Source organism: Erinaceus europaeus, chromosome 22 (genome assembly GCF_950295315.1).
Source record: "Erinaceus europaeus chromosome 22, mEriEur2.1, whole genome shotgun sequence".
NCBI lineage: Eukaryota > Metazoa > Chordata > Mammalia > Eulipotyphla > Erinaceidae > Erinaceus > Erinaceus europaeus.
Window position 1 is genome coordinate 7,307,576 of NC_080183.1, and position 27,919 is coordinate 7,335,494.

At 45.5% G+C, this 27,919-nt stretch overlaps 1 protein-coding gene across 1 annotated transcript in view; it reads right to left on the reverse strand.

The window, feature by feature from the left end:
* The window catches only part of TDP1 (tyrosyl-DNA phosphodiesterase 1), a 72,018-nt gene that overhangs the window by 34,964 nt on the left and 9,135 nt on the right, over positions 1–27,919 (reverse strand). The window contains exons 5-10 of the mRNA XM_007526828.3: positions 25,984–26,080; positions 19,655–19,689; positions 11,759–11,851; positions 7,930–8,097; positions 7,111–7,189; positions 635–820 (exon numbers count right to left, since the gene is read on the reverse strand). Coding sequence (XP_007526890.1) covers positions 635–820; positions 7,111–7,189; positions 7,930–8,097; positions 11,759–11,851; positions 19,655–19,689; positions 25,984–26,080 — 658 coding nt within the window. The remainder of the gene's footprint in view (positions 1–634; positions 821–7,110; positions 7,190–7,929; positions 8,098–11,758; positions 11,852–19,654; positions 19,690–25,983; positions 26,081–27,919) is intronic.

Sequence of the window (27,919 nt, forward strand, 5' to 3'; positions counted from 1 at the left end):
TCAATAACAACAATAACTACAACAATAAAAGAAGGGCAACAAAAGGGAAAACAAATAAATATAAAAAAAAAAAGAACTTGGAAAGTGTGCAAAATCTTAAAAAAAAAAAAAAAAGTTCCTGTCTTCCGGAAACAAACTTAACTTCTAGCAATGCAACTAACAGGAAACAGATATATCAGATGAGAAAAATGATTGCACTTCAATTTAAATAGTTTTTCCTCTGCAATGCCAACATTGAATTGAACGCAAAATAAATTATTAACCCAAAGATCTGTAAATAATTAACATGCTCATAATCCTACTGGCAATACTTCATGAAATATTTCTCCTTGGCTTTGACAATCTGAAGAAATGACCAATTGTAGGCTAATCTGTCATTGAAATGGAGCTTTGAATCCAGCACAAGCCCCTGTCTCTCCTCTCTGCCTCATGTAAAATTCTCTTTCATAGCTAATGAATAAAAATAAAATCTTAAAAAAAATACCAACAGCATACACTCTGATTACAAATGATGGTGCCTATCTGTTGCTGTCTCATCCCAAAGCCGCTCAGGGCAACTTCTATCACATGGAAGATCACTTCTCAGCTTTTCTTCTGGATGAGAAAGTACGTGAACTCAAGGAGGGACACTCACCAAGTGAAGCGGGGCAGCACTTGTCCCAGGGCTCCTGCTTTCTTCTCCCAGTGTCACCAAGCTGTCTTTAAACTCAGAACACAACCATTTTGATTCGTCGGCACCCAAGGAGCCGATGCTGGAGAACTGGCCCACGACCGGCCAAGACGCTGCTTCCGACATGAACTGGGCATGCTCTCTCAGGAGCTGTGAGCAGAGAAATGACAACTCGGAAAACAGCTTTCTGCCATTGGGGTTCCCTGAGTGGGTGAGGAAATGCTCAACATATTACTGGTCCATTTTATAGCTGTGTCTGCGCGGTCTTCTTTGGAAATTCATTTTTAAATCCTGTCTTTTCAACGAGAGTCAGAAAGGACAGAACTCCAGTTCAGCTCTAGCACATGCACTGTGGGGCCAAATGCAAGTCTTGTGCTCTCCCCCTGAGCTATGTCCCCAGCCTTCGGACGTAAACATTAAGGTACAAAGATAAGACAATTACTCATTTTCCAAATTTTTTTTGATTTGTACAAAAAGCAAAACAAAAACAATTAGTTGATATTTTACTTACTTTCCCAGGCTTCTTCAGATTGACTTAGAAAGGCAGACAGGGGGAGCCGGGCGGTAGCGCAGCGGGTTAAGCGCAGGTGGCGCTACGCACAAGGACCGGCAAGAGGATCCCGGTTCGAGCCCCCGGCTCCCCACCTGCAGGGGAGTCACTTCACAGGCGGTGAAGTGACCGCCTGTGAAGTGACTTCTTTCTCTCCTCCTCTCTGTCTTCCCCTCCTCTCTCCATTTCTCTCTGTCCTATCCAACAATGACGACATCAACTACAACAACAATAAAAAGACAACAAGGGCAACAAAAGGGAAGATAAATAAATAAATTACAAAATATATATATATATATAAAGAAAGTCTTTAAAAAAAAAAAAAAAGAAAGGCAGAAAGGGAGAGAGAGAGGGACAGACACTGCAGTTGGGGCCGGGGATCAAATCTGGGTAGCAGACATGGCAAAGCAGTACACTATCCAAGCAAACTATTTTGCAGCCTCTCTCTCCCATTTTTTTAAATGATCCTTTTTTCAGGATCACAAAATTAATGGGCTAATGGGAGGTGAAATAGCATAATGTCTGACATCCCAGGTTCAATCCCTGGAATCCCCATAATGGCTGAGCAGTGCTTCTGTTTAAAAAGCAAAACAGTAGCAAATGCCAATGGAACTACCAACCTGCCATATGAAAGCCATTTTTTTTTTGCACCGAAACCAGCTGTCTAACATAGCTGAACAGGACCCAGATGAGCAAACTATTAAATATTAAATAACTCCTTGTGTGAGAGGTCTAACATTTAGGTTTCAGGGAGCTGTGATGCTCTTACTGCAAAAGATCGAGACTGATCTACTTTTCACCTTTACTTGACACTTAGGCAAAGCTGAAGAAACAACACAAAAATGGGCATTAATGTTTTTTTTATTAACTATTTATCAAAGAGCCAACATTGCTGGCATCTCCCGCCATGTGTGTGGTATGGGGATGGGAAAAGAACGGAAGGGCCAACCACAAGCCCAGGTTTCTTTCCTGCTGCTCAGCCCGGAATCGACTGTGTGATGCTGGGCAGTCCTGAGTGTCCTGCTGCTTCCTCTTCAGTGAAACAGAGTCTCATCACCCTGTCTTTTCTGGAAGGCAGCTATGATGCCACAGGAGCTGTGGTGTGGAAAGGGGTTTGCAAACTCTGTGATGCCAGTGTTGAGGAAAACTGGTCCTACACAACCTCTGTGATACCTGGTCACAAAGCTTGTGAACACACCAGGTCGCACCAGCTGCTCTGTTTACCCTTTCTGTAATTCTGAGAGGGAATACTATCATTTAAAAAAAAAATAGCAACAACTAGGGCAACAAAAAAGGGGGAAAAATGGCCTCCAGGAGTGGTGGATTCATGGTGCAGGCACCGAGCCCAGCAATAACCCTGGAGGAAAAAAAAAAAACTATTAAATAAATAAATAATTATTAAAATTATTAGGGCTAACAATGGTGCTTGATGCCCACACTATGAATCCACTGTACGGTACTGCTCCTGATGGCTATTTCTTTCCTTTCTATTTTTATTTCATAGGACAGAGAGAAATTAAGAAGAGACCAGAGCGGGGGATGGGGATAGAGAAGAAAAGAGACAGACAGACACCTGCAGATCTGCCTCACGGCTCATCAAGTATCCTCTTGCAGGTGGGGATCAGGACATAAACCCAGGTTCTTGCACATGATAACATCACTGGGGGGGGGACTTAGTTGAGTGTATATGCTACAGTACACAAGGACCAAGGTTCAAGTCCCCAGTACCCACCTGCAGTGAAGCAACTTCACAAACAGTAAATCATGGCTACAGGTCTCTCTCTCCCTCTCTCTCTCTCTCTCCCTCCACCCCCTTCCCAGTTCTTTGCCTCTATCCAAAATAAATGAATAAATAAAACACTAAAAAAGTATTATTTTTATATATGTTTATTTATTAAAATGAGAGAGAGAGAACCCAAGCATCACACTAAGACACATGGTGCCAGGGATTTAGCTCGGGACCTTAAGTCTACTGCTTTAGCCACTGCTTATTTAGCCAACTGTTATTGCCCAACCTTTAAAATATTTTATTTATTGGCTAGAGATAGAAAGAAATCGAGAGGGTAGGAGATAGAGGTGGAGAGAAGAGTGAGAGATGCCTGACACTGCTTTACTGCTTGTGAAGCTATTCCCCTGCAAGTGGTAGGGCTCAGGGATTTGAACCCAGGTCCTTGTGCATTGTAATATGTCTGCTCTACAAGTGTGTAACTGTCTGATCCTACTGTCCCATTTTATAGATGACAAGAGAGGCAGTTTTAGGGGGAAGTGAGGTCACACGACTTGTGAAGATTAGGTAAGGATCTGAGTCTGTATCTGACAGTTTGAGAACTGTGCCCTGAGCCAGTTTCCCCATCAAGGTAAGATATGCATTCAAGTTCTTGTCTGCCTTCAGCTATGGGAGCATTAAAAGAAAAAAACACAAAATGAAAACTTTCCATTAATCAAACAGCTAAAACAAACAAATAACCAGAATGCTGCTCAGCTCTGGCTTATGGTGGTGCTGGGGATTGAACCTGGAACCTCAGAGTCTCAAGCAAGAAAATCATTTTAGATACCCATTATAGGCCATCTTCCAGGCCCCAAAGAGAAATTTTTTATAACCAATAAAAGTGACCTCAGGGAGTTAAGATGGATTCACTGTCTCCTAAAAGACAGATGAAGAAAAATTCAATCTAATTTTTTTTTTTTTTTTGTAATTCCTTGCTCATTTTCATAAAAGTAGCAGTGCAATTCTGTCACTTAAATTCTCTTAAGAACACTGGCTTAGTGACAAAATATCCTACATCTCAGTTGTACTTAGCAGGGGGGCATCGTTATCTGTTCTCTGCTCAATTTGCTTATTAAGAAGTCTTGATATGCTGAATTAAAATCCTGGGCCAACAAGACAGCTCACCTGTCTGGTGTTTCTGCTTTGTCAGATGCAGGACCCGGGTGGGATCAAGCCCAGGCTGCACTGCACTGGAGGAAGCTTCCATGCTGTGTTTCCTTGCTCTCTCCCTCAACCCCTCTCTGATATAAAAGGAAAATTACAACAGCTAGGAGCAGTTAAACCTTGGTAACACGGGTAAAAAAAAAAAACAACTTTGATATCTGTATGAATAAGAAACCTCATTTTTTTATTACAAAAAATAAACTAGGAGCCTTGGAACTAGCCTGCCCAGCAGAGAGCACATTTTATTATGTGGACCTGGGTTTGAGCATCTGACCAACATATGGGAGCACTTGCACATGGAAATTTCATAAATGGTGGAGCAGTGTTGTGGTGGTTCTCTCTTCTATTTCTCAACAACAACAAAAAGAGTCCATTGGGAGTGGTGGATTCATGCTAGTGGTCACCAGTGGTGTAAAATAATAAATTAAAAAGATGGAAGCAAAGGAGAAGAAATACAGAAATTAAAAAAATATTTGTAAACTTTAGACATTTAAAAACACATTAAAATTCACAGCCACTGGAAAATACAACTAGACAATTAGTGCAATGCCTGCAGTTAGACTAGAGCTGTGCTGAGGAGACTGGAAGCCAGACGTTCTGCACAACGAGGCGACACATCTGCTATAAAAAGGGAAAGCGCTGACTTGCTGACAGTTTGCTTTCATGCCTCCATTGATGAATCAATCAAACAACCACCTTCCACTGACAGTATTTAATAATAAATTGTCAGTTTGGTTTCCTTTCCCCCCGTTGATGGAATCAGACACCATCGCTGTGAACTGACAGGCTAGTGTCTTCTTCTAGTGTAATGGTGTGTGATCTGGACAAACAGATTTCATGCTTCTGATCAGTTTGATCACCAAAATAATACACGATTCTTAGAAAAAAAGAAAAAATAAACAACTGGAAACAAAAGGCTCAGGGACAGTTTACCATTAATTAATTAACTAATTAATTAAAAAGTCTTTGGGCTAGAGAGACAGCTCACTGAGTAGGAAGCGGCCCTATCAAACATGGGGCTCGAGAAGTGCTGTGTTCTCTCTTTCTGGATGAAAAAAGTGTCTGGAGCACTGAAACCCCACATGTGCAAGGAGCCCATTCCATCAAAGAAAGAAAACTGGTTCTTCGTACAGTACTGTCATGAAGCTGTATTTTCTTTTCTTTCTTCAAGCTGGCTTCTCTGGGGCAGAGAATTAAACCAAGGACTTCACATACCTGCTGTGTGTCATATGATCTACCTTGAAGCACCGGCCCACATTTCCAAAAGTACCAGAATGTGTTATATTTTTTGCAATATATTCTCTTGGAATAGTTTGTATTTTGCTATTCAATTCTGACCTTGGCCTTTATTTTTGCACATGCTTCATGATGTATTTTTCTTTTTTGTTTTCTCTTCCCCAAAATGGAGATTGGTTCTTTGTACATAACTGCGCAAAGTCACATTTCATTATGTTCCTTTGAATGTTCACATTTTGTTTCCTCATTTTTCTTTTGTGGAAAAATTGCTTTATAGCCAAATAGTTATGTGGTGAAACTACTTGTGGCAAAGATGCTTGTAGCCAAACTATCTAGAACCAGCACTGAAACACACAATTATGAATGCGTGGCCTGAAAGGTGGCATAGTGGCTAGGATGCTGGGCTCTCAGGCGTGAGGTACTGAGTTCTATCCTTGGCATCACATATGCTTGTGATGATCTATTGTTCTCTCTCACCCTCTCATAAATAAATAAAACTAAATACACACATTTATAAAGGAAAAAGAATACATTAAAACATTTAATAAGGAAGGGGAGATAGCATAGTGGCTATGAAAAACACTTCTATGACTGAGGTTCTGAAGTCTCAGGTTCAATTCCCAGGACCACCATAAGCCAGAGCTGAGCACTACTCTGGTAAAAATAAATAAATAAATAAATAAATAAATAAATAAATACACACCCTGCAATTCTAAAGTTTTTCCTTCATGCTTCCTAGCTGCTGGCTGAATTCTGTTTGTAGTTTATCTTTCACGTTTTTTAGTTGCTTAGAGAGTTCTCGAGTATACTTTTCAGTACTGTGTTTAGACTCTTGGAAAGTCCTATTAATGAGTTTCCTATGGTCTTCCTCTGACAGTCCCTCTATATCTAAAATTTCCTGGAGTCCTGTTTCATTTCTGGTTTTTTGAGTAGTCATATTCTGCAGTTTGTTATTTCCCTGTTGGCACATTTGCTGTGCTAGTTGCTGCTGAGCAAACAGGTGATGCTATTATTCTAATTACTAGGTTTTTCTTGTTTAAGTATTAGATGGTGGTGGGGGAGTGGAGGTTGGGGTTACAGTCCTTATTAATCATATGAGCAGTTTTTAGCTCCACGCAGTGTGTATATATGGCTTCTCGGTAAGATTTCAGTCTGAATTCAAGTCATGAGGATTTGCTACTAAGGAGGCAGTTGTGTTTGAAGAAGCAGGGTTCAGTTTACCATGGTCTGTCAGCTGCTGCCTATTGCCGTTTAGCTGCCAGCTGCTGAAATGACCTTCTGAATGTCTGCCTTAGTTTGAGAGGCAGACCAAGCTTGTCTGGCAAATCCCGGCTACTGTGAGGTAACCCCACCAACAGCTCAACAGATTCTCACCCCCAAGGTCATGGGCCAAAGCTCAGAGATTACGCTCTCTCACAGTCAACACCGTGCCCAGCCCTTACTGAGTTGCTGAGAATCAAAGTGGTGCTGTTTGTTGCTGGAGCTCCCAGCCTCCCGGTGCTGGGCTTCAGTCCTGTGCCCCCTTTCAGCCCATCCACACACACCAGCACCCACCTGAGGCCTCAGTGCCTGCAGATGTCCAGGTGCAATTTAGTGGGTTTGATAGTTGTCAATATTTCTTGCATTTGGGGGGAGAATATTTGCTGTTCACTGTTAGTCCATAGCCACACCGCCCAGAAGTCAATAAATACACAAATGACACAACAGTAAAACTGTTATTACCTTTCTAAGCCTAAAGTGTCCCCAGTTATCTTTCTGATTTCCTTGAAAGCGTCCTGGAGTTGATCCAATAAGGTAAACACTAAAGAGACAGAAAACATGAATTGTAAGTGATCTGAGCACCCTAGGATCACAACACACAAAAGAAACTTAAGTACAATCACAAAATGTTCTAAGAGCCAACCCATTTTCTTGGCACATCCCCCACCCACCAAAGTAGTAACGAATACTTAAACCAATTTCTATGCACATCAAGTTACACTGGAGCCGTGGGTCAGGAACCAAGCAACAAGCTCATTAGTTTTTTTTTTAGAGAAACACTTCTAAAAAAAAAAATTTGTTTATTCCCTTTTGTTGCCCTTATTGTTGGGAGTTATTATTGTTGTTGTTATTGATGTCATTGTTGTTGGATAGGACAGAGAGAAATGGAGAGAGGAGGGGAGGCAGAGGGGGAGAGAAAGACAGACACCTGCAGACCTGCTTCACTGCTTGTGAAGCGACTCCCCTGCAGGTGGGAAGCCGGGGGCTCGAACTGGGATCCTTCCGCCGGTCCTTGTGCTTTGCGCCACGTGCGCTTAACCCGCTGCTACTGCCCGATTCCCAACAAGCTCATTAGTTTTCAGAGCATTTCAGTGCCAGGCTTTGGGCAAGAGGGAAGATGCATTTGGCTCTCCTTTAGATCCTGGATACTAGGAGGAGGAGATAGTGACAGACCCGCTGCTGAAGCCAAAGATCATACCACCTTCCCCAGGCCCGTGCCATCCAGAGCTAAAGTGGCATTCACATGCCAGGAGCACCCCAGATGGCTGAGAGGACACATACTTGGTCTCTGAGAGGTCATGCTCCTGGACGGTGTCCACCCACTCTGTCAGTAGAGGAGAATTATATGCCATCAAGTAGCTGATGAGATCGGCTTTGAAATGAGTTGCTGATTCTCCTGACATGTGGGATCTGTGGGCAATTCGTGGGTACAGGGGACTCAGCCACATTCTGGAATAGAACAGCAAAAAGTGGACCTGTAACAGTCAGAAGAGCCCCCGATCACAGAAATATTTGTGCAACGTGGAAGATGGAACTGATGGAAGCATGCTGGCGGCTCCTGTCATCTTCAGAGTCATTTCTGAACATGGCGACATGAACTAAGGCCTAGCAAGATCTGCCTTCTGCCCAGCTCCCCAACTCAAGCCCCCATTCTCAAGTATTCACACCTTCTTTATTTCTCTTCCGACTCTGGTACCCCTGCATTGCTTTGGAGACTTTGATGGTAATAGTTAAGTGTTTTATGCTTGTAGCCTGGGAGGGAGGGGGTACAGTGGATAAAATGTTAAGACTCTCAAGTGTGAGGTCACCACCGCCACACAGCAGTAAAATTCTGGTTCACTTTCTCATAAATCAATATTTTCTTTGTTAAGAGTTCTATGCTAAATAGCAAATCCACACCAACCCACCCCTTCACGCGAACATCTGTGCAGCTCTCTGGCCAAATGGAAAAGAATAAGTTACCTGCATTTACATATGTTTAAGAAAAAAGGTCCAAATTAATTTTCTTTTCCTTTCTTTTTTTTTTTTTTTTTTCACAAGAGCATTGCTCAGCTTTGGCTTATGGTGGAGTGAGGAACTGAACCTGGGACCTTGGAGCCTCAGGCCTTAAGAGTCTGTTTGCATAACCATTATGCTATTTCCTCCACCCCACATTAGTTTTCAATAAACAGACATTTTCATGATGGATGCTATAGTGGTTGGGGCTATTTTCACATCCTCTACTTTTCTGAGGTCTACAATGAGTATATGCCACATTTCATGATAATACATTAATAGGGACCTCAAAATTTCAAGCACATAATTCAGTGGGGAAAAAATATGAACTGTTCTGTGAGCCATTATTTTCTCAATAAAATTATTTGGAAAAAACAAACACTGAAGACCCTGTTGTGAGTATCACAGTCTCACATGTGTGACTGTGTTGCTTTTTTTTTTTTTTCCTCCCCAATAGAGACATCACAGCCCCAGAGCTTTTCCTACCACAATGCTCACCTGTGGTGTGCCGGGGGCCAGGACCTGGGTCACACTCATGTCAAGGCAGCACCCTCCCAGCTGAGCTGTCTTGCCGGCTCCAGGCAATTAATTGTCTGCCACTGGGGTTCCCAGTGCCTGCACAGCTTCATTGCCTCTCAGTGGCCATTTCTTTCCCCAGAGGGGCAGGAAGGGGAGATACTGCAATGGCTCTCCCTCTCTTATGAATCTTTGTGCTGCAGGATCTCCCATGTGATGGCCTAGGGCTTGAACCCAGGTCCTTGTGCCTTGTAATATGGGAACTCTACTGGATGAGCCGCCTACTGGCACCCAAGATATTAACTTTTCATTTCACCAAGTCAAAAAAAAAAACACTGCACTTTGCCAGAACATCTGTAGTTGTACCTACAAACAGAGAACTGCCACATGCAAACCCTTCTAGATGCCACTGCAGGGCAGATTACAGAAAGCCGGCTTCACATCTCTTCAGCTCAGTCCATCAACTAGAAAAGCAGGCCGACAGCCTGACCTGACCGCGCTGTTACAGAGACACAGCTGAGCTAAGGAGCCAGCAGTATCCGGCTTGAGGGTGGCGCAACCAGCAAGCTTAGCAGTCCCTGCTTGTCTCCCTGGCTGAGGCAACTTCCCCTGCAGTTCTACCCAGGAAGCCCAAAGAGAAATTGTTCCCTTCCTCTCTCACATGAAGGCCCCCAGTGGAGACTGGGAGGATACAGTCCTCAGGGCAGGAAGCACTGAGAACCCCAAGATCCTAGCTATGTGTCCTCAGAGTCCTATACACATGGATATATACTATGTGTCCTCAGAGTCCTATACACATGGATATATACTATGTGTCCTCAGAGTCCTATACACATGGATATATACTATGTGTCCTCAGAGTCCTATACACATGGATATATACTATGTGTCCTCAGAGTCCTATACACATGGATATATACTATGTGTCCTCAGAGTCCTATACACATGGATATACACTATGTGTCCTCAGAGTCCTATACACATGGATATATACTATGTGTCCTCAGAGTCCTATACCCCCTGGCACAGACAAGCGTGCTGAGCAACCTGGGTCTCTGTTCTTAGTGGTGCAGGGGCTCCACTGTATAATAAAGTATCATCCATAAGAGGGATAGACTGAGGGCAGGGGAGATAGCGTCGTGGCTGTCTCTCATGCAAACACTCTCATGCCTGGGACTCCCAGGCCCCAGGTTCAATCTCCTGTACCACCATAAGTCAGAGCTGAGCAGGGCCCTGGTAAAACAAACAAACAAACAAACAAACAAACAAATAAATGTACAGGCTGGGTGGGGCACCAGCTGGAAGAGGAGCTGATCCGCAGAAAGTTCTAGAGCAAGGATACTTCAGATGATAGTCTCAAACCAGGGTGCTAACTATGAGACTTTTTTTTTTTTAAACACCTAAGCCAAATAGGATGAGAAAATTATTATCAGCAGATTGCAAAGCAAGATGACACTGCTGATGCTTTTCACTTCTTTTTAAGCACAGCCCACAACACGAGTTATCAGAGAGAAGAATCTCTACCCTGTGGTGATGGACACTGGAGGGAAGCTGGAGGGGTCCCCTGTTCATACTCTTGTTTTTGGAGTTTTGTAAAGGTTCTATCTGGTTCATCATTTTCAACCTAAATTTAATCCAACTCCCTTATCTCTGCCCAAACTCATGAACCTCTTCCCAAAGGCCTCTGTTATCCCATAGCTGCCCTGCCCTACTCATGAAAATGTTCTCTAAATAAAATTTAAAAATTAACATGCAAACCCTTAGCCTTTAATTCCTTCCTGCACAGCAGCTGCCCCACAGAAGCCAAAGCAAATCCAAATTTCCGGAGGAGATGAGGTCATGGGTGAACCACAATGGGACTGGGTGCCAACTCGATAAATCCCACTAGTTACAGCAACTGTTGTTTCCCTAGAAACAAGCTACACTGATTTCACTTCCTCTTTCAGTGGGGTTACATGTGAGCCCCAAGTCCCAAGACCCATCTGGGCAGTTCAGAACTGAGTGGACTGAGACAGCGCTGGGGCCTTTGAGACAGAGTGGTGCCCTCCTAGCCCTGAACCAGCTGGGCTGACACTGTGTGTGTTTATCATTAGAATATACGATGATTCTGTTATGCAGCTCTGGGGCCTCCCCCACGCAAAGTACCACCGCTGGGTGGCTTTCTTGGGCTGATTATTTCTAGTCGCTATTGAGAGAGAGAGAGAGAGAGAGAGAGAGAATGAGAGGTAGAAAGAATCACAGCATTACGCTACCATTCACAGGCCTCCATCAACAGGTGTGTGTATGGGGATGTGGGGTGCGTGTCTTCCACTTAGTGCTGGAGCCTGAATGAACCCAGGGCCTTTTGCAAGTAAGGCATGCACTCTACTGGTTGAGCTATCTCCTAGCCCGTGAAGAGGTAAGTCAACCAGAAGAGCACATGGCTTATGTGCCTAGTGGCAATAAATAAAAACAAATAAGTACATTTTTTAAAAAATGCTATAAAAATAGTGGAGAAGGTAGCAAAAAGCAACGGACTCAATCTTTCCTGTACATGTGTCCTTTCAGGATATGCCCGAAAACACAAACACAGCCATGGCGTGGACAGAAGCCGACTAACCCTTGGGTTTTCTGATGCCAGTCGTCTCGGATGAGGTTGGAGGTGTGGATGACGACCCTGAGGCCTTCCTCGTAGAGCAGAAGCATCATTTTCCTTTAAAGACAAGAAAAGAAGGTGGGGGTGGGGGCCCCAAAAAGCATTAACATTGATTCTAAGTGCTAACACCTGTCTAGGGCAAGCTTGCTATCTAGTAACTAGAGGAATCAATCCCTTAAGCTCTTGTAATCCCCCTACCTTTTCCCACTTTCAGAGACAAAGAGACAAAAAGAAAAGACAGCATAGCACCAAAGCTTTCCCTAGAATGGTGAGGGCTGGGCCCAAACGTGGGTCAGTTGCAGGGCAAAGCCGGCATGCTCTCAGGTGAGCTATCTTGCCAGCCCTTCAGATGAACCTTCAATTCATTCCATCTGCCTTGGCCAGTCCTGGCAGCCCTGACACTTCCGTGCCAGCCTGGCCTTCTGTTTTCTAAGCAGCAGCATCTGTCGCCATTAGGGACAATGGGGACCTTCGTTGGCGGCGTTTCTTGGAGTGCGGCTACAACCTCTGTGCTGTGGCTAGCATTCCCTTTAAAATGGTAACTGAGTAACTCAGAAACCCAAGAGCAAAGTGTATATAGTGGAATTTACTACTGGCTCATGCTACTCAGGCCCAAGCACACATGGATGAATGTGTGTAGCAGGTCAAATTGTAATGAGTTTCTTGCAGCAGGTTGCTGGTTATAAAGCTTGAAAGACGCTTCACTTCTTTTTTAAGTCCGACCTCCTTGCACACACACCCCACAGACGCCAGGCTGGCCACCCGGTGGGTCTGGGGATGAGGTCAGTCCTTCCTGTTCTTCTCGCTTAAATCAAACCCGACCTCAAGGAGGTCTGTGTTTCCCATGGGGCTTCCCCGGCCTCCAGTTTCCAGATGTAATTCTCTAAGTTTAAGGCCAGTGAGAAGAGACAAAGGTCTATAAAGAGCGGTCCACTCTGTCTTTATTTGTCAGATTCTGTATGACCCTGGCAAGTTATTTAATGTCCCTAAGACATTCTGTGTCCCCAAGCTGTGGCTTTTCATTATAAACGAGCAACCCTTGTGTACGTTACAGGGTTGTTGTGAGAATGGAATGCAATATCCATCTTGTCAGGGGAAAAATGCATTTGGGGCCAGGGAGGTAGCCCCGTATTAGAGCACAGGATTTGTATGTCCAAGGTGATGGCAGAGGTCCTGGCTTTTAAAAAAAACAACAAAATAAAACATATATATATGACTATTTTTTAAACTTTGATAGGATAGAGGGGCTTCAACCCAGGGCCTTGCACATTGAATTGTGTGCAGTCAACCAAGTGTGCCAGCACTTGACCAGAAATATTTCATTTATTTATTTATTGTGGAATAGAGACAGAGAAATTGAGAGAAAAGGGAGAGACACCTGACCCAGGGTACTGGTGAATGGTGATGTGTACACTCTACCACATATGCCGCTCTGCCCCCCTTTCCTAGCTTTCCTTTTGACATCCCAGAGCTGAGTGGCACTTTGTTCTCTTTCATCCTTGGTCTCTCATAAAAATAAAAATCAAAAAAAAAAAATTTTAAGTTCACACCTAATCAAAATTGATGTGATAAATTGGCAAAGTGGTGTGCTGAGAAGGGTGACTGGAGGGGGTGGCAGTGGCAGGGGTAGACATTAGAGCAACACTTCTAGCAACTCCTGAAGCAGACCACAAGCCACCAAGTTGCAGATGCCTCCAAGACACCAACCTGTTTTCCCTGGGCAGACGACCCCACCAATATGTCCTGGAACCCCACCTCCCCAGATCCCGCCCCACTAGAGAAAGACAGGGATAGGCAGGGAGTATGGATCGACCTGCCAATGCCCATGTCCAGCAGAGAAGCAGTTACAGAAGCCAGACCTCCCACCTTCTACACCCCATAAAGATCTCTGGTCCATACTCCAGAGAGATCAAGAATAGGGCAGCTTCCAATGGAAAGGATGGGATAAGGAGTTCTGGTGCTGGAATTTGTATGGAATTATATCCCTCTTATCCCACAATCTTGTCAATCATTAATGAATCACTAATAATAATAATAATAATCACTAATAATAAAGTAAAATAAAATAACTATGTATTAGTTAAACATGAAGTCTCACGGGTGTTCCCCCCCACCACTCCTTCAATACCTTGTTTTAAGTCTGTAATGGACTAGTGGATGATTTTCCTGTCCAAATAGTTAATCTAACTATATTCCAGGCATCTCAACTGCCCAACTAGAAATTCACTCCGTGCAGCCTATAGCTCTGCCCGGATACAGTTCCACTGAGACTCCATAACTACTTCGTACTAACCGATGTAACTCTGGTTTTCAAATGTGCGGCGGCGGCGGGGGCGGGGCGGGGGGGGGGAGGATGAACCACTGGTTCTCTCCTTGAGCTTCATGCCACATGCATTTAACCTACTGCGCTACCGCCTGACGCCCCCACTGGTTCTCTCAAACGAACAAGATAATCTTTGGAGAGAATAGGGTTAGCACAGGAGGAATGTAAGAACAGGGGGAAAAAAAAAAAAAACGAATTGGAGAGATTCAGTTCTTCTGCCAAAAGGAGAATGGAGCCCAAGCTGGCAAATGTGAATTAATGCAAAGCTGGAGAAGCGAGAGGCGTCGAGCTGTTCCTCCCTTTCGCGAAGGGTGCGCCCTGGAATCTGGGCCGATGTACAGGCAGCTGGCAAACCAGCAGCTGATTACAATGGAGAGTGAGCCAGTTATGAATTCACGGTGTAAGTTTTACAGACATCTCCCTTCATCAAGGCGTCAATACTGGGAAAAGCATGAGCTAACACTGGTGAATCCTGTCAGTTATGAGCTAATCCAAGAAGAGCCAGATTCATCTTTTCACAGAAGGGATGGCGTGTGCCAATCTCAGTTACAAATGGATTCAAAGGGGTTGGAAGATGGCTGACCAGGCAGAGTACACACTTTGCCGTGTGCCAGGTTCAAGCCGCTGGCCGCCACATGGACGCACTGTGCACAGGGGAGGCTTCACGAGTGAGGGAGCAGGGGCTCTCCTTCTCTGCCCGCCCCCCCCCCCCATTGGAAAAAGAGCCCACAAGGACTGGTGGAGTCCATGAAGCTGCAGCAAAAGCTCATGTGGCAAACAAGGGGTAAGAAGTAAGGTTTCCTTTGACTAGTGTCCTGTCCCGCACACTATTAAATCACGGGAGTAGAATATAGGACATTTTGCAAATATGAAGCTTGTCTTTTAAGGGGAGCATGAGAACAAGAGGGGAGGCAGGCAGAGAGAGAAGGCAAGTCGCACGCCCTGCCGACTTCCAGGGAGTCGGGTCAGCTCCGGGCTAGTTTACCTGGGTAAGTTTACCTGTCTGCAGGTTGGCAGACAGTTCAACCCATAAAGCCTGCTGCTGAGTCCTGAAGTCTGAGCCCCCACAACACACAGGAGTGCCACTGAGGAGGGGACGAGCTCTACGGACGATGCACTGTCTTTCCTGCCCCTACACCCCATAGAAATAAATGAGAACGTTGGCCTGTGGAGGCCACCTGCGGTACAAGGCCCTGGGGTCAACCCCAGGCATCACATTAAAAAACAAATGAGGGGGTCGGGCAGCAGCGCAGCAGGTTAAGCGCACATGGCTTGAAGCTCAAGGACCTGTTCAAGAATCCCGGTTCAAGCCCCCGGCTCCCCATCTGCAACGGGGGTCACTTCACAGGCGGTGAAGCAGGTCTGCAGATGTCTGTCTTTCTCTCCCCCTCTGCCTTCCCCTCCCCTCTCAATTTCTCTGTCCTATCCAACAACGACAGCAATAACAATAACAACAACAACAACAGATAAACAACAAGGGCAATAAAATGGGAAGACAGCCTCCAGGAGCAGTGGATTCGTAGTGTAGGCACTGAGCCCCCCCCCCCCCATAACCCTGGAGATAAAAATAAAACAAATGAGGCTCCGTGCGCCCCTGTGCTCACAGCTGCTTTATTCCGATAGCCAGAGTGGAAGCAGCCTAGATGCCCGTCGACAGCGACTTGCTGAAGGCGTGACGGCACACACACTCTGTGGGTATTACTCTGCAATCACAGAGGACACTGTGTTCTTTGGGACAAAATGGGTAGACTTGAAGGTGATCATGTGTATGATGACTAAAAGCTGCTAAAACAAACACTTGTCTTTCATTCAAAAAAAAAAAGATGTATTAATTAATGGAAGAGGGGAGAGAGGGAGAGAGAACCAGAGCATCACCCTGGCACATATAATGTTGGGGACAGAACTTGGGACCCCATGGTTGAAGAGTCCAACACTTTGTCCACTGGACCACCTCCCAGGCTGGAAACATAGGTCTTGAAATACTCTATATACCTGATAACTGTGTCTCAAGGTAACAGGGATTCTGCGGGATGCATTGGATCGACCTTCCCGTGGTGCATCCCGTGAGCACCCATTCATTGGGGAAACTGACGATCCTTCCTAGCTGACTGAATCCACATGGATCCCAGTCACTTTCAAAGCCAGCAACAAGCAGCTCCTGACAGCTTTCAAGCTGACGCTGTTGACTGGCTACGGAAGAAGGGCAAACGCCAGAAGAAGAAGGGATTCCGCGGAGACTTGTTAAAAACATTTTAAAATGAAAAACCGAAAGTAATGTTGAGACTTGAGTTCAAGGGCTGGGAGACAACACAGGGCTCCCTAGAGGTCTCGGTTTTGATCCCATCATCACATAGGCCAGAGCTCAGAATTGTACTGGTCTCTTTCATGAGAAACAATCTTCAACAACAACAACAACAAACTTTTTTTAAAGAGACATGAGTTGAATCTCCTGCTTATAAGATTATAAGATTATAGAAACTTAAGAAAACATAAGCTAAATGAAGTATGAGATTGGGAAGGGTTCTACTGTAATAATTTTCCCAGATGAAGACCTCTGGGGGAACTAATCTGCAGGTGTGCATCTTGGCGGGAAGGAGAAGTGTGTCTGTCTGTGAGTTTGAGTGTGCGTGTGTGAGTGTGTAAGTGTTGAGAGTGTGTGTATGTCTGTGTGTGTGAGTTTGAGTGTGTGCATGGGTGTGTGAGTGTGTGTGTGTGTGTGTCTTTTGGCAGGAGGGTGGGGACAGAGCACAGGAAATAATGAAGTTAATTTTAGCAGGGGATAGGGATAGATTAAAAATTCAAGTGAAAATAAGTGAATTCGCATCCAGTACCAGTCTGAAGAAAATTGCTTGCTGATTCAGAACCTCTATAAAACACAAGGACAGGGGCTAGGCAGTGGCACACCTGGTTAAGCGCACACACACAGTGCGCAAGGACCTGGGTTCAAGCCCCTGGTCCCCACCTGCAGAGGGAAAGCTTCACAAGTGGTGAAGCAGGGCTGCAGGTGTCTCTCTGTCTCTCTCTCCACTCTTCCCCTCTCAGTTTCTCTCTGTCCCTAATCAATAAAAAACAGATAAAAATATTTTTTAAAAAAACACAAGGGCTGGGTGTCAGGCGCTAGTGCAGCGGGTTAAGTGCACGTAAGGATCCTGGTTCAAGCCCCCGGCTCCCCACCTGCAGGGGGGTCGCTTCACAGGCGATGAAGCAGGTGTGCAGATGTCTATATTTCTCTCAACCTTTCCGCCTTCTCCTCCTCTCTCCATTTCTCTCTGTCTTATCTAACAATGACAACATCAATAACAACAACAATAATTACAACAACAATAAAAGACAAGGGAAACAAAAGGGGGAAAAAGCAAATTAAAACAAACAAAACCCAAGGAGTGTGGCCTGCAGGGGCACAGCAAATCAAGCTCTGTGCTCACAAGCACGAGGTTCTGAGTCTGATCCCTGTCATGAAATGGGCCAGAGTGATGTTTTGGTTCTGTCTCTCTGATTAATAATTAAATCTTTAGAGGCCAGCCAGTGGCACACCTGGTTAAATGCACATGTTGCCATGTACAAGAACCCAGGTTCAAGTGCCTGGTCCCCACCTGCAGGGGAAAAGCTTTATGAGTGATGGAAGCAGGACTGCAGATAGCTCTATTTCTCTCTCCCTCTTTATCCCTCCCTCCCCTCTCAATGTATCTCTGTACTATCAAGCAAAAAAGACAAACTTTAAAAAGGGAAAAATGAAACATGCTGAGGTGGTACTCGCTGAATTGATTAGATTGGGATCGGCAGATGCAATACCATTTGGTATGAATTGAAAGAAGCATGTAGGAAAGTGAGCCCCACCCTAGAGGTTCCAGGACTGGGGAAATATAGGCTCTATAGAGGAAGCGGGAGGTTCCTGCTGTCTTAGCATTTAAGAAGACAATAGTTAGAGACAGGCTGGGAGTATGGACCAACCTGTCAACGCCCATGTTCAGCAGGGAAGCAATTACAGAAGCCAGACCTTCCACCTTCTGCATCCCACAATGACCTTGGGTCCATACTCCCAGAGGATTAAAGAATAGGAAAGCTATCAGGGGAGGGGATGGGATACAGAGTTCTGGTGGTAGGAAGTGTGTGGAGTTGTACCCCTGCTTATCCTATGGTTTAGTCAATGTCTTGCCAGTCTCACAGAGAAATTTTTTTTTTTTCCTTGCCACCAGGGGTCCGTTCCAGAACTACAAATCCACTGCTCACAGCTGTCATTTTTTCCCCTGTCTTTTCTTTCTATTTTACTTGATAGAACAGAGAAAAATTGAGAGAGGAGGAGGGAGATAGAGGAGGAAAACAGACACCTGAAGCACGGCTTTAACATTCATGAAGATTTGTTCCCTCCTGCAGGTGAGGGGTAGGGGCTTGGACCTGGGTCCCTGCGCATGGTGACATGTGCTCTCAACCAGGTGAGCCACCACCCAGCCCCTCTAGAAAAAGTTTTATGAAAGCATTGAAATGGAAACAATTGTATTTTGTTCTTTTTCTTATTTGCAGAATTACTTATATAAAAGGACACAGCAAAAGAGCTTGGAGATTTCTGGGAAAGAAACAGAGTCCAGACAATAATCAAGCACAATGTCGACAGTAGGAAGTCTCAAAGAAAGTCTTCCTGATCTGGGGTTTGCAATGTCTCAGGAAATTAATTGCAACGAGAAATTTCTGGGGAGGCCAGGTGGTGGTGCACCCGGCTAAGTGTACATATCACCAGATACAAGGACCAGAGTTCAAGCCTCTGCTCCCTCCGTGTGTGTGTGTGTGTGTGTGTGTGTGTGTGTTGCTTCATAAGTGGCACAGTAGGTCTGCAGGTGTCTTTCTCTCCCTCTATCTCCCTATCCTTTTCAATTTCTGTCTTATCCAAGGGGGGGGATCAGAAAGAAAGAAATTTGAGCTGGAGCAGGCATCCGTCCCTCAAGTTGACAACTTTTGGTAAGATAATCATTCTTTCAGTCACAGCATGGAGCTGACCCAATATCCTACTTCATGTCAGACAGACTCTGATAAACATCACAAGACTGTGTCTAGTGCTAGACTCCCCGGCATGTGACTCACACATGCACAGTTGCCCACGACCCAGGACCACAGGCCAGTCTTCCGGAGATAGGTCATAGGTAGAATCAGGGTCCTAAACAGGAAACAGAAACTGCAGAGCAGTTTCAGACTTTATGCCCAGAGTCAGAATCTCAACTGTCTTTCTTCTTGAATATTTGCTTATTGTTATTTTATAGAACAGAGAGAAATTGAGAGGAGAGGGAGAGAGACACCTACAAGCCTGTTTCAACTCTGGTGAAACATCCCCCTGTACCGGGACTGAAGCTTGAACCCAGGTCCTTGAGCACGGTGATGTTTGCCATCGACCAGGTGCGTGAAACCCGCTCCCAGCAATCTGTCTTAACGCTGTTTTTTTTTTTTTAAAGCAACTCTTCTTCTCTTTCAGTTTCTGCAAAGCCTTTAAAATGACATTCTGTAAATAGCATCCTTTCTTTCTTGCCCCGTTCCATAAAGTTGCTTACGTGTGGTGTGTTCCAAATGCAATATCCAACTTGGCCTAGGATGAAAAAGAGGTTAAAGTTACTTATTTCAGGACATATCCTTGCCTACTAGACATTAGTCTATAAAAGGGGCCCATCAACTTTTAAAAAGCCCTTTACTGCCCTCTCGTGGACAAGCCCTGAATCTACAAAACAGCTTTTATAATAACTAGAGTTGCTCAGAATGATTCAATACATAGCAGTGCATTTTAAATTATAGCAATTAGAATCATTATACTGAATTTTTAGTCATCAAAGACGCATAAAAACAAAGGAGACTGAAAAGTTTTAAAATTAGAGTATTCAGGGTATCCAGAAATATATATATATATCACATTTAAAAAGAGTGAATGTAGCACTAAGACATATATAAAAACAGAGAATTTCCTACAGTAGTAACACAGCAAAAGCAGAAAGTAAAGATAATACATTCCAGCTATTTTCACATTACAAAATGATACCTTTGCAAACCAACAGGGGTGGGTGGGTAGGTGGAGAAAGTCAATACATTTTAACACTCAACATAGAAAAACCTGGGTTAATTAGAATCTGACTCAAGATGGAGGGGCCACGAGTTAAAAACAGACAGACACATGAAGCAAGCAGTGCATGAGCCAAGTCCCAGCTGTGTCGCTAGACGTGGCTTTAGAAAACACTTAACTCTAATGGCCAACAGGAGGCACACCTGCTCAAGCGCACACACTGCCATGCACAGGGCCCTGGGTTCAAGTCCCCATTCTGCACCTGCAGGGGGGAAGCTTCATGAGTGGTGAAGCAGGGCTGCAGTCCTGCGCCTTTGTCTCTCCTCTCCCTCTCAACTTCTGACTTGTCAGATAAAATAAATATTAAAAAAAGAAAAGGGAATACTTAAATCTGCACACCTCATCTTTCCCCTCTTTAAAGTGAGGGTTCCGCAGCCAGGTGGTGACACAGCTGGTAAGGCACAGCTGCTACAAAGCACAGGGACCCGGGTTCAAGTTCGGGTCCCCATCTGCAGGGGCAAAGCTTCACAAGCAGTGGGGCAGTGCTCTCAGTGTCTCTCTTTGTGTCTATCTCTCACTTCTCCCTCAGTTGCTCTCTGTATTTATCTAAAAAGTGAATAAAAATAAAAAATATTTAAAAAAGAAAGTAAAATAAGGGTACTTTCAATAAAAAAGTGGGCGAAGGATATGAATATACAGCTCTCTGAAGAAGAGATACACAGAGCCCACAGACATAGTAAGAACCACTCCACTCCACTCCACTCATCACTCATCACTCGAGAAATGGGAATTAAAGCCACACTGAGATTCTGTCTCACACCCGTGAGAATGGTCCACAGCAACAAAAGCGGAGAGGACAAGTACTGGTGAGGATGTGGAGGGAGAGGGTCGGTTACACCACTGGTGGGAGTGCTGCTGGCGCAACCAATGTGGAGAATAGTGTGGAGAACTCAGCAACAAGCAAAGATGGAGCCTTGAGAGCCAATGCACACGAGCTTGGGTAAACAAAACCAACCCGGAAGCAATCTAACTGTTTCTAAGGCTTTATGGGAACCATGGGGTTGGGAAGGTAGGTACACAGAACCCTGGTGGCGGCCGTGGCATGGAACTGTACTCTGCAATCTTAAAATCTTGTAACCCATGATTAAACACACACACACACACACACACACACACACAACAGTTACCTATGATCCAGCAACACCATTCTTAGGCATTTATCCAACAGACAGAGAAACACTGACACAAGCACCCTCAACCTCACTGCTGCATTACTCACAACAGCCACAATACAGAAGTAGTTTAGGGAGTCAGGCAGTAGGGCAGTGGGTAAAGCGCATGTTGGTGCAAAGTGCAAGGATCCCAGTTCGAGCCCCCAGCTCACCACCTGCAGGAGAGTCACTTGGCAAGCAGTGAAGCAGATCTGCAGGTGTCGTCTATCTTTCTCTCCCCCTCTGTCTTCCCCTCCTCTCTCCACTTCTCTGTCCTATCCAACAACGACGACAACAATAATAAAACAATAAAACGAGGACAACAAAAGGGAATATATATATATATATATATATATATATATATATATATATATATATATATATATATGTGTGTGTATTTTTTTTTCCTCCAGGGTTATTGCTGGGCTTGGTGCCTGCACCATGAATCCACCGCTCCTGGAGGCCATTTTTCCCCCTTTTTGTTGCCCTAGTTGTTGCAGTCTCTTTGCGGTTATTATTGCCATTGTTGACGTTGCTTTGTTGTTGGATAGGACAGAGAGAAATGGAGAGAGGAGGGGAAGACAGAGAGAGGGGAGAGAAAGATAGACACCTGCAGACCTGCTTCACCACCCGTGAAGCGACTCCCCTGCAGGTGGGGAGCCGGGGGCTCGAACCGGGATCCTTACGCCGGTCCCTGCACTTTGCGCCACGTGCGCTTAACCCACTGCGCCACCGCCTGACTCCCGGGAATAAATATATTTTTAAAAGAAAGTAGCCTAGATGCCCATCCACAGATGACTGGGTAACAAATATTAAAAATTTCAGTAAGGGTGGGGGTTATAGACACATAATGGTTATGCAAAGACTCTCTCATGCCTGAGGTTCCAAAGTCCCAGGTTCAATCCCCCACACCACAAGTCAGAGCTAACCAGTGATCTGGTTAAAAAAAAAAAAAGTAAAAAGAGGGCACTGTTCAGGGTCTAAACAGCTGCTTCTAGAGGGTGATTGAGAAAGGAGAGTTAAAAGCTTAGGAAAGGGAGTCTGGGGGGGCTGCACATGGCAAAATTCTGCGGTGGCAGAACCTCGAGAACCACCAGGCTGCGGGTGGAACTCCTTGCTGGAGCCACCAACGGGCACTGCACTCCCAGGGTGTGGTCCAGCTCACAGGCGGGACCTGAAAGAGGCTCCTCACCAGCCCCGGCTGCAGGGCTGCCCACGGGGCCAGCGTGAATGTGCGTGGCCTGGCCACAAAGGTCAGGCAGGGAACAAGAGCAGGAGGAAGACCGTCACTCAGCCAGCTGACATCTAGCTAAGCAGAGCCCTGGGCCAAAGAACTGGTGGCAGAATTCAGCTTTGCTATGACTGACCCAAGCACAGAAGGAAGGGTGTGAATGACTTCAGCTGGTGGCACTGCGTGGGTGTACCAACCTCTGCATGAGGGCCCTGTGCAGAAAGTGCTCAATGAGCGACAAAGCCGCCTTCAAAGTAAAGGCTCGAAGACTTGAAGGGCTGAGCCAGAAACACAGCTGGGAGGCTGGGAGCTCAGATGATCTGAACTTTTGACCTCAGGAAGGTCTCACCTCTGATAGAGATGCCACACGTACAAAGTGTGACAAGGGGAAGCTTCTATTCACTCTTCACCCGGAGTGCTTCAGTTGAATCCAATGACTCTATGTTTGTACAGAAAACCTCAAGACTCTCACTGACGAGGCATTTCAATAGGGCAGGACTGGGTCGTAATCCGCCTGGTGACAAGGACTAGAGCTGGGGGCTTAAGAACAGCTCTCCAGGGGCTGGGCAGTAGCGTAGCAGGTTAAGCGCACATGGTGCAAAGCACAAGGACCGGCATAAGGATCCTGGTTTAAGCCCCCGGCTCCCCACCTGCAGGGTGGTCACTTCACAGGTGGTGAAGCAGGTCTGCAGGTGTCTGTCTTTCTCTCCTCCTCTCTCGATTTCTCTCTGTCCTACCCAACAACAACAGCTATAACAACAATTAACAATAACAAGGGCAACAAAATGGGAAAAATGGCCTCCAGGAACAGTGGATCCATAGTTCTGGCACTGAGCCCCAGTGATAATCCTGGAGTCAAAAAACAAAAAACAAAAAACAAAAACAAAACAAAACAAAACAAAACAAAAACCCCAGCTAGCTCCCTGTGAAGGTTTGGAAGCCAGAGTGTATTCTGCCCTCTAGTGGCCAACACAGAGCACGGTCTCAGACTTGCCATGGTCTCTCCTACAGCCAGGATTTGAAAAGCACTTTCCTACTGTGGCTTACTTAATCAGTATTTTTCAGAATTCCTGTTGTTTTGTTTTCAGACAGCCACTAGTGTGCTGAGAGATAAGGTGACAGTTTAACCTCTCCTGTTTTGGGAAACAAAAGGGTGGGATTTTAGGCAACTGCTAAGCACAGTTGGTTTTCCAAGAAGAGGCTGAACCACACATATGCTGAGTGGGAAGGAAGGCTTTATGTAAAGGACGGGGTTAAACCACAGGGGGGAAAAAAAAAAAAAAACCCTGTCAGATAGGGAACCAGGCAGTGGCACACCAGATTAAGTGCAAGTCGTACTATGTATAAGGATATAAGCAAGGACCCGGGTTCAAGCCCCAGCTCCCCACCTACAGCAGGGACATTTCATGAGCGGTGAAGCAGGTCTGTAGGTGTCTATCTTCCTCTCCCTCTCTCTATTTCCCCCTCCTCTGTCAATTTCTCTCTGTCCTATTAAATGAAATGGAATTTAAACTAAAGAAAAAAGGCCACCAGAAGCAGCGGATTCGTAGTGCTGACACCAAGCCTCAGCAACTAGAGGCAAAAAAAAAAAACCAAAAAAAAAAAACCTGTCAGATTTATTCAAGATTGGTTAGACAGAGATTTCTCACAGTTGTAATCTTTGAAACACACACACACACACACACACACACACACACACACACACACACACACGGGCCAGAGATGACTTACTGGGTCAGGTGCCTGCATGTTAACACACAGGCTCAAGCATCACCACCACAGGGGAGGTTCTATGGGAATACTCTGTTACTAGTCTCTCTCTCTCTCTCTTTGACTGAAAAAGAAAGTGATCCAGAGAATAGAAATCACCACACACACACACACACACACACACACACACACACACACACACACTCCCTCCCACCTTCTGAGGAACAGCACAGCCCCCCCCCCGCCCCCCATAGGGCACCCCACCGTAGGCAGCCCAGGTTCGAATTCACCTCACAAGAATCTGGCATCACTGGGGCAGCTCTGGTCTGTGGTGGCTCCCTTTGTACGCAAGTCCTCAGTGTATCCTCCCTCCAAAATACACACAAGAGAGTACACAGAGAGCTAGAAGGTGTGTGAGAAACTGTGAGCTACATAACACACACAGGATTCTACACAGCACACACAGGATTCCACACAGCACACACAGGATTCCACACAGCACACACAGGATTCCACACAGCACACACAGGATTCCACACAGCACACACAGGATTCCAAACAGCACACACAGGATTCCACACAGCACACACAGGATTCCACACAGCACACACAGGATTCCACACAACACACACAGGATTCCACATAACATACACAGGATTCTACATAACACACACAGGATTCTTTCCCAATGGAGTCAAACACAGTGAGTCATTATGCAGGTCACACTGCATTCTGACTGGAAAGTATTAAGACAGAGTTATAGGAATTTGGGGGGTCAGGCAGTGGCGCACCTGGTTAAGCACACACATTACAGTGCCCAGGGATCTGGGTTCAAGTCCCTGGTCCCCACCTGCAGGGGGAAAGCTTCACGAGTGGCGAAGCAGGTCTGCAGGTGTCTCTCTGTCTCTCTTCCGCACTACTTCCCCCTCCCCTTATAATTTCTGTCTCTATTCAAAATCAGTAAAGATTAAAAAAAAATAAAGAATTACAGGAATTTTAAGAGAAACCTAGCAACAGCTGTGTGTGTGTGTGTGTGTGTGTGTGTGTGTGTGTGTGTCCGGGGGGGGGGGTTTCTTTATAGTTTTGCTCCCTCAGCAAGCCTGGCTCATACACAGCTCACAGCTAAGTTTCCTCACAGGTCTGTTTGTAAGACGGGTGCCTGAACTGTGGACCTCAGATGCAATCCATCTGGAAAAGAGCTGAAGAACATGGGGGACAGTGTCCCCCATGGCTAACACCTGGGCATATAGGTTAAAACAGCCCCTGAACTGCATCAGAGTTGAAACCTAGATTTCAAGAGGGCAAGAAGAGACTATGAAAAACTAGATGCAGGGCTGCAGAGACAGCATAATGGTTCTGAAAAAAGGACCTTCATGCCTGAGACACCAAAGGTCTCTGGTTCCATCTCCAATACCATCATAAGCCAGAGTTGAGCAGTGCTCTGGTTAAAAAAAAAAAAAAAAAAAAAAAGTAAAACAAAATAATAAAGAAAAAAATCTTATGCATGTGTGATTTCACAGTTCCCTGGCAATTTCTCCCTCATCCTCCATTTCAGAAAGACAGACAGGAAAACATTAGAGCACTGGAGCGTCTCCTCGTATTGGGAAGGTAGAGAGAGTAAAAATGTAACTTTCCTTCCAGATGGCAGATGACATCACATCACAATAAGGAGCTTACCTGGCACAGGGTGACGTTTCCATACGGCTTCGCCTCAGCCTGTAAGCGGGCTTTGGCTTCTCGCTTATCCCCGTGCACAAGCAGGATGGGCTTCTTCCTGAACAGAGGATGGGAAGACTTAAGAGTCTGTCACTCACAAAGCTGGGTTTCGGCCCAGGGAAGGAATATTAGTGTCCTTATTGCCAAGGTGTGTTCCTGGACTTTGTGGGGATGGAGGATGGGGCTGTCACAGGTGCATCAAGTGCCCGTCCTTTCATAATGGTCACAGTCACATGGCCTACTCCTGAGGCTCTTCTGTAAGCCAGGTGGGGGCAGGAGGGGTTTTGCCCCCAGAGGAGAGCATGGTGCCTGTGTACCAGCCTTTAGTGTCGGAGGCCCCACAGGCCCCAGACTCCATCAGCACACCACCACATGCTGGAGCAGAGCAGTCCTCTATGATATCTCTTATTAAAATAGACACATCTTAAAAAAAAAAAAAAAAAAAAAAGACCATCGATTTGCACTTAGTGAAGTTCTAGAGGTGGGCAAGATAGTTTACCTGGAAGGGTGCCTGTTTTGCCATGTGCAACAGAGGTTTAAGGCAGGGTCCCAGTGCACTGGGGGGTGGGGGGGCGTGGGGGCGCCTATGCTATAATGACTTTCTCTCCTCCATTCTCTCTCCTTTTTCTATCAGAAAAAAATAAAGAGTTGGCCTAGAGCAGTGAAGCCCCGGTGATACAAGTCTGGAGTTAGGAGTTTCGGCCCACAACAACTGTTAAGAGTACTTGTAACTTTGCATTGACTAATTTGCCTGCTTCAATTCAGGTTATCAGGCAGGCAACAAATGCAGTGCGCCAGATGCGGTGCGCCAGATGCGGCGCGCCAGATGCGGTGCGCCAGATGCGGTGCGCCAGATGCTCTTTCCTTCCTTTCGTTTAGACCAGGCAGTGGCTCACTTCCGCACCGGACCTCCACCCACCAGCTGCCAGCACTGTGAGTGAACAAATGACTGGGCCTCCCAACTGAAGGACACCCACTAATAAGGGGCTGGGTTTCTTTTTCTTTCTTAAAATACAGAGTGAAAGAGACCACAGCACCAAAGCCTTCCTCATTGCAGTGGGGGGCCTTGAACCTGGGTCGTGCACATGGCAAAGCAGGGCACTGGCCCAGTGAGCTATTTCACTGGGCCATGTGGCTAGATCGCAATGAAATTGAGTCCAGGATAAATCGATTGTACTATAATTTTGGAGTTCCAAAAGGACAATGTAAAAATGCCCTTCATGAATAGACTGCAAAGGCTGAGAAGGGAACTGTGTGCTTTGCTACTTCATGCAAAGCAACGGAATCCTTATAGATCAGTGTATCCTTACAAGTTCTCCTAGCCTAACAAAAACTGCCTTTCTCTTCAACGAGCAATCAAGCAAGGTGAAAGGCTGCAGCCACTTCTATTTAGCAACTGCACTGAGGAGTGGTTCTTTGTCACTCATTCAGAGACAGCACTAACTAAGAAGAAATGTTATACAACAGGCATTTTGTTCTGCACTGATGCCTAGCCAAGCAGCCACTGCACAATGGCCTTATTCTACACACGCCAGGCGAAACGAAATTCAGGAACACGCACAGCTTCCCAACTCTTTCTGATTTGGAAAAACTTTCCTATTTTACACTGCAGAGTATGGCATGTGACAACATGCATCTGTCATGTAGACATAATTAATGCAATCAGACCATCAGGTCTCTTAAGGGGTTGGACAGTGGTGCACCCAGTTGAACGCGTGTGCTGCATGTGCAAGGATCTGGGTTTGAGCCTCTGCTCCCCATATGCAGGGGGAACACCACTACCAGTAGAGCCGGTCTGCAGGCATCTCTCTCTTTCTCCACCATCCCTTTCAATTTTTCTCTGTCCTACCCAATGAAAAATAGAAAGAAAAAGGGGGGTAACGGGGGCTGGAAGCAG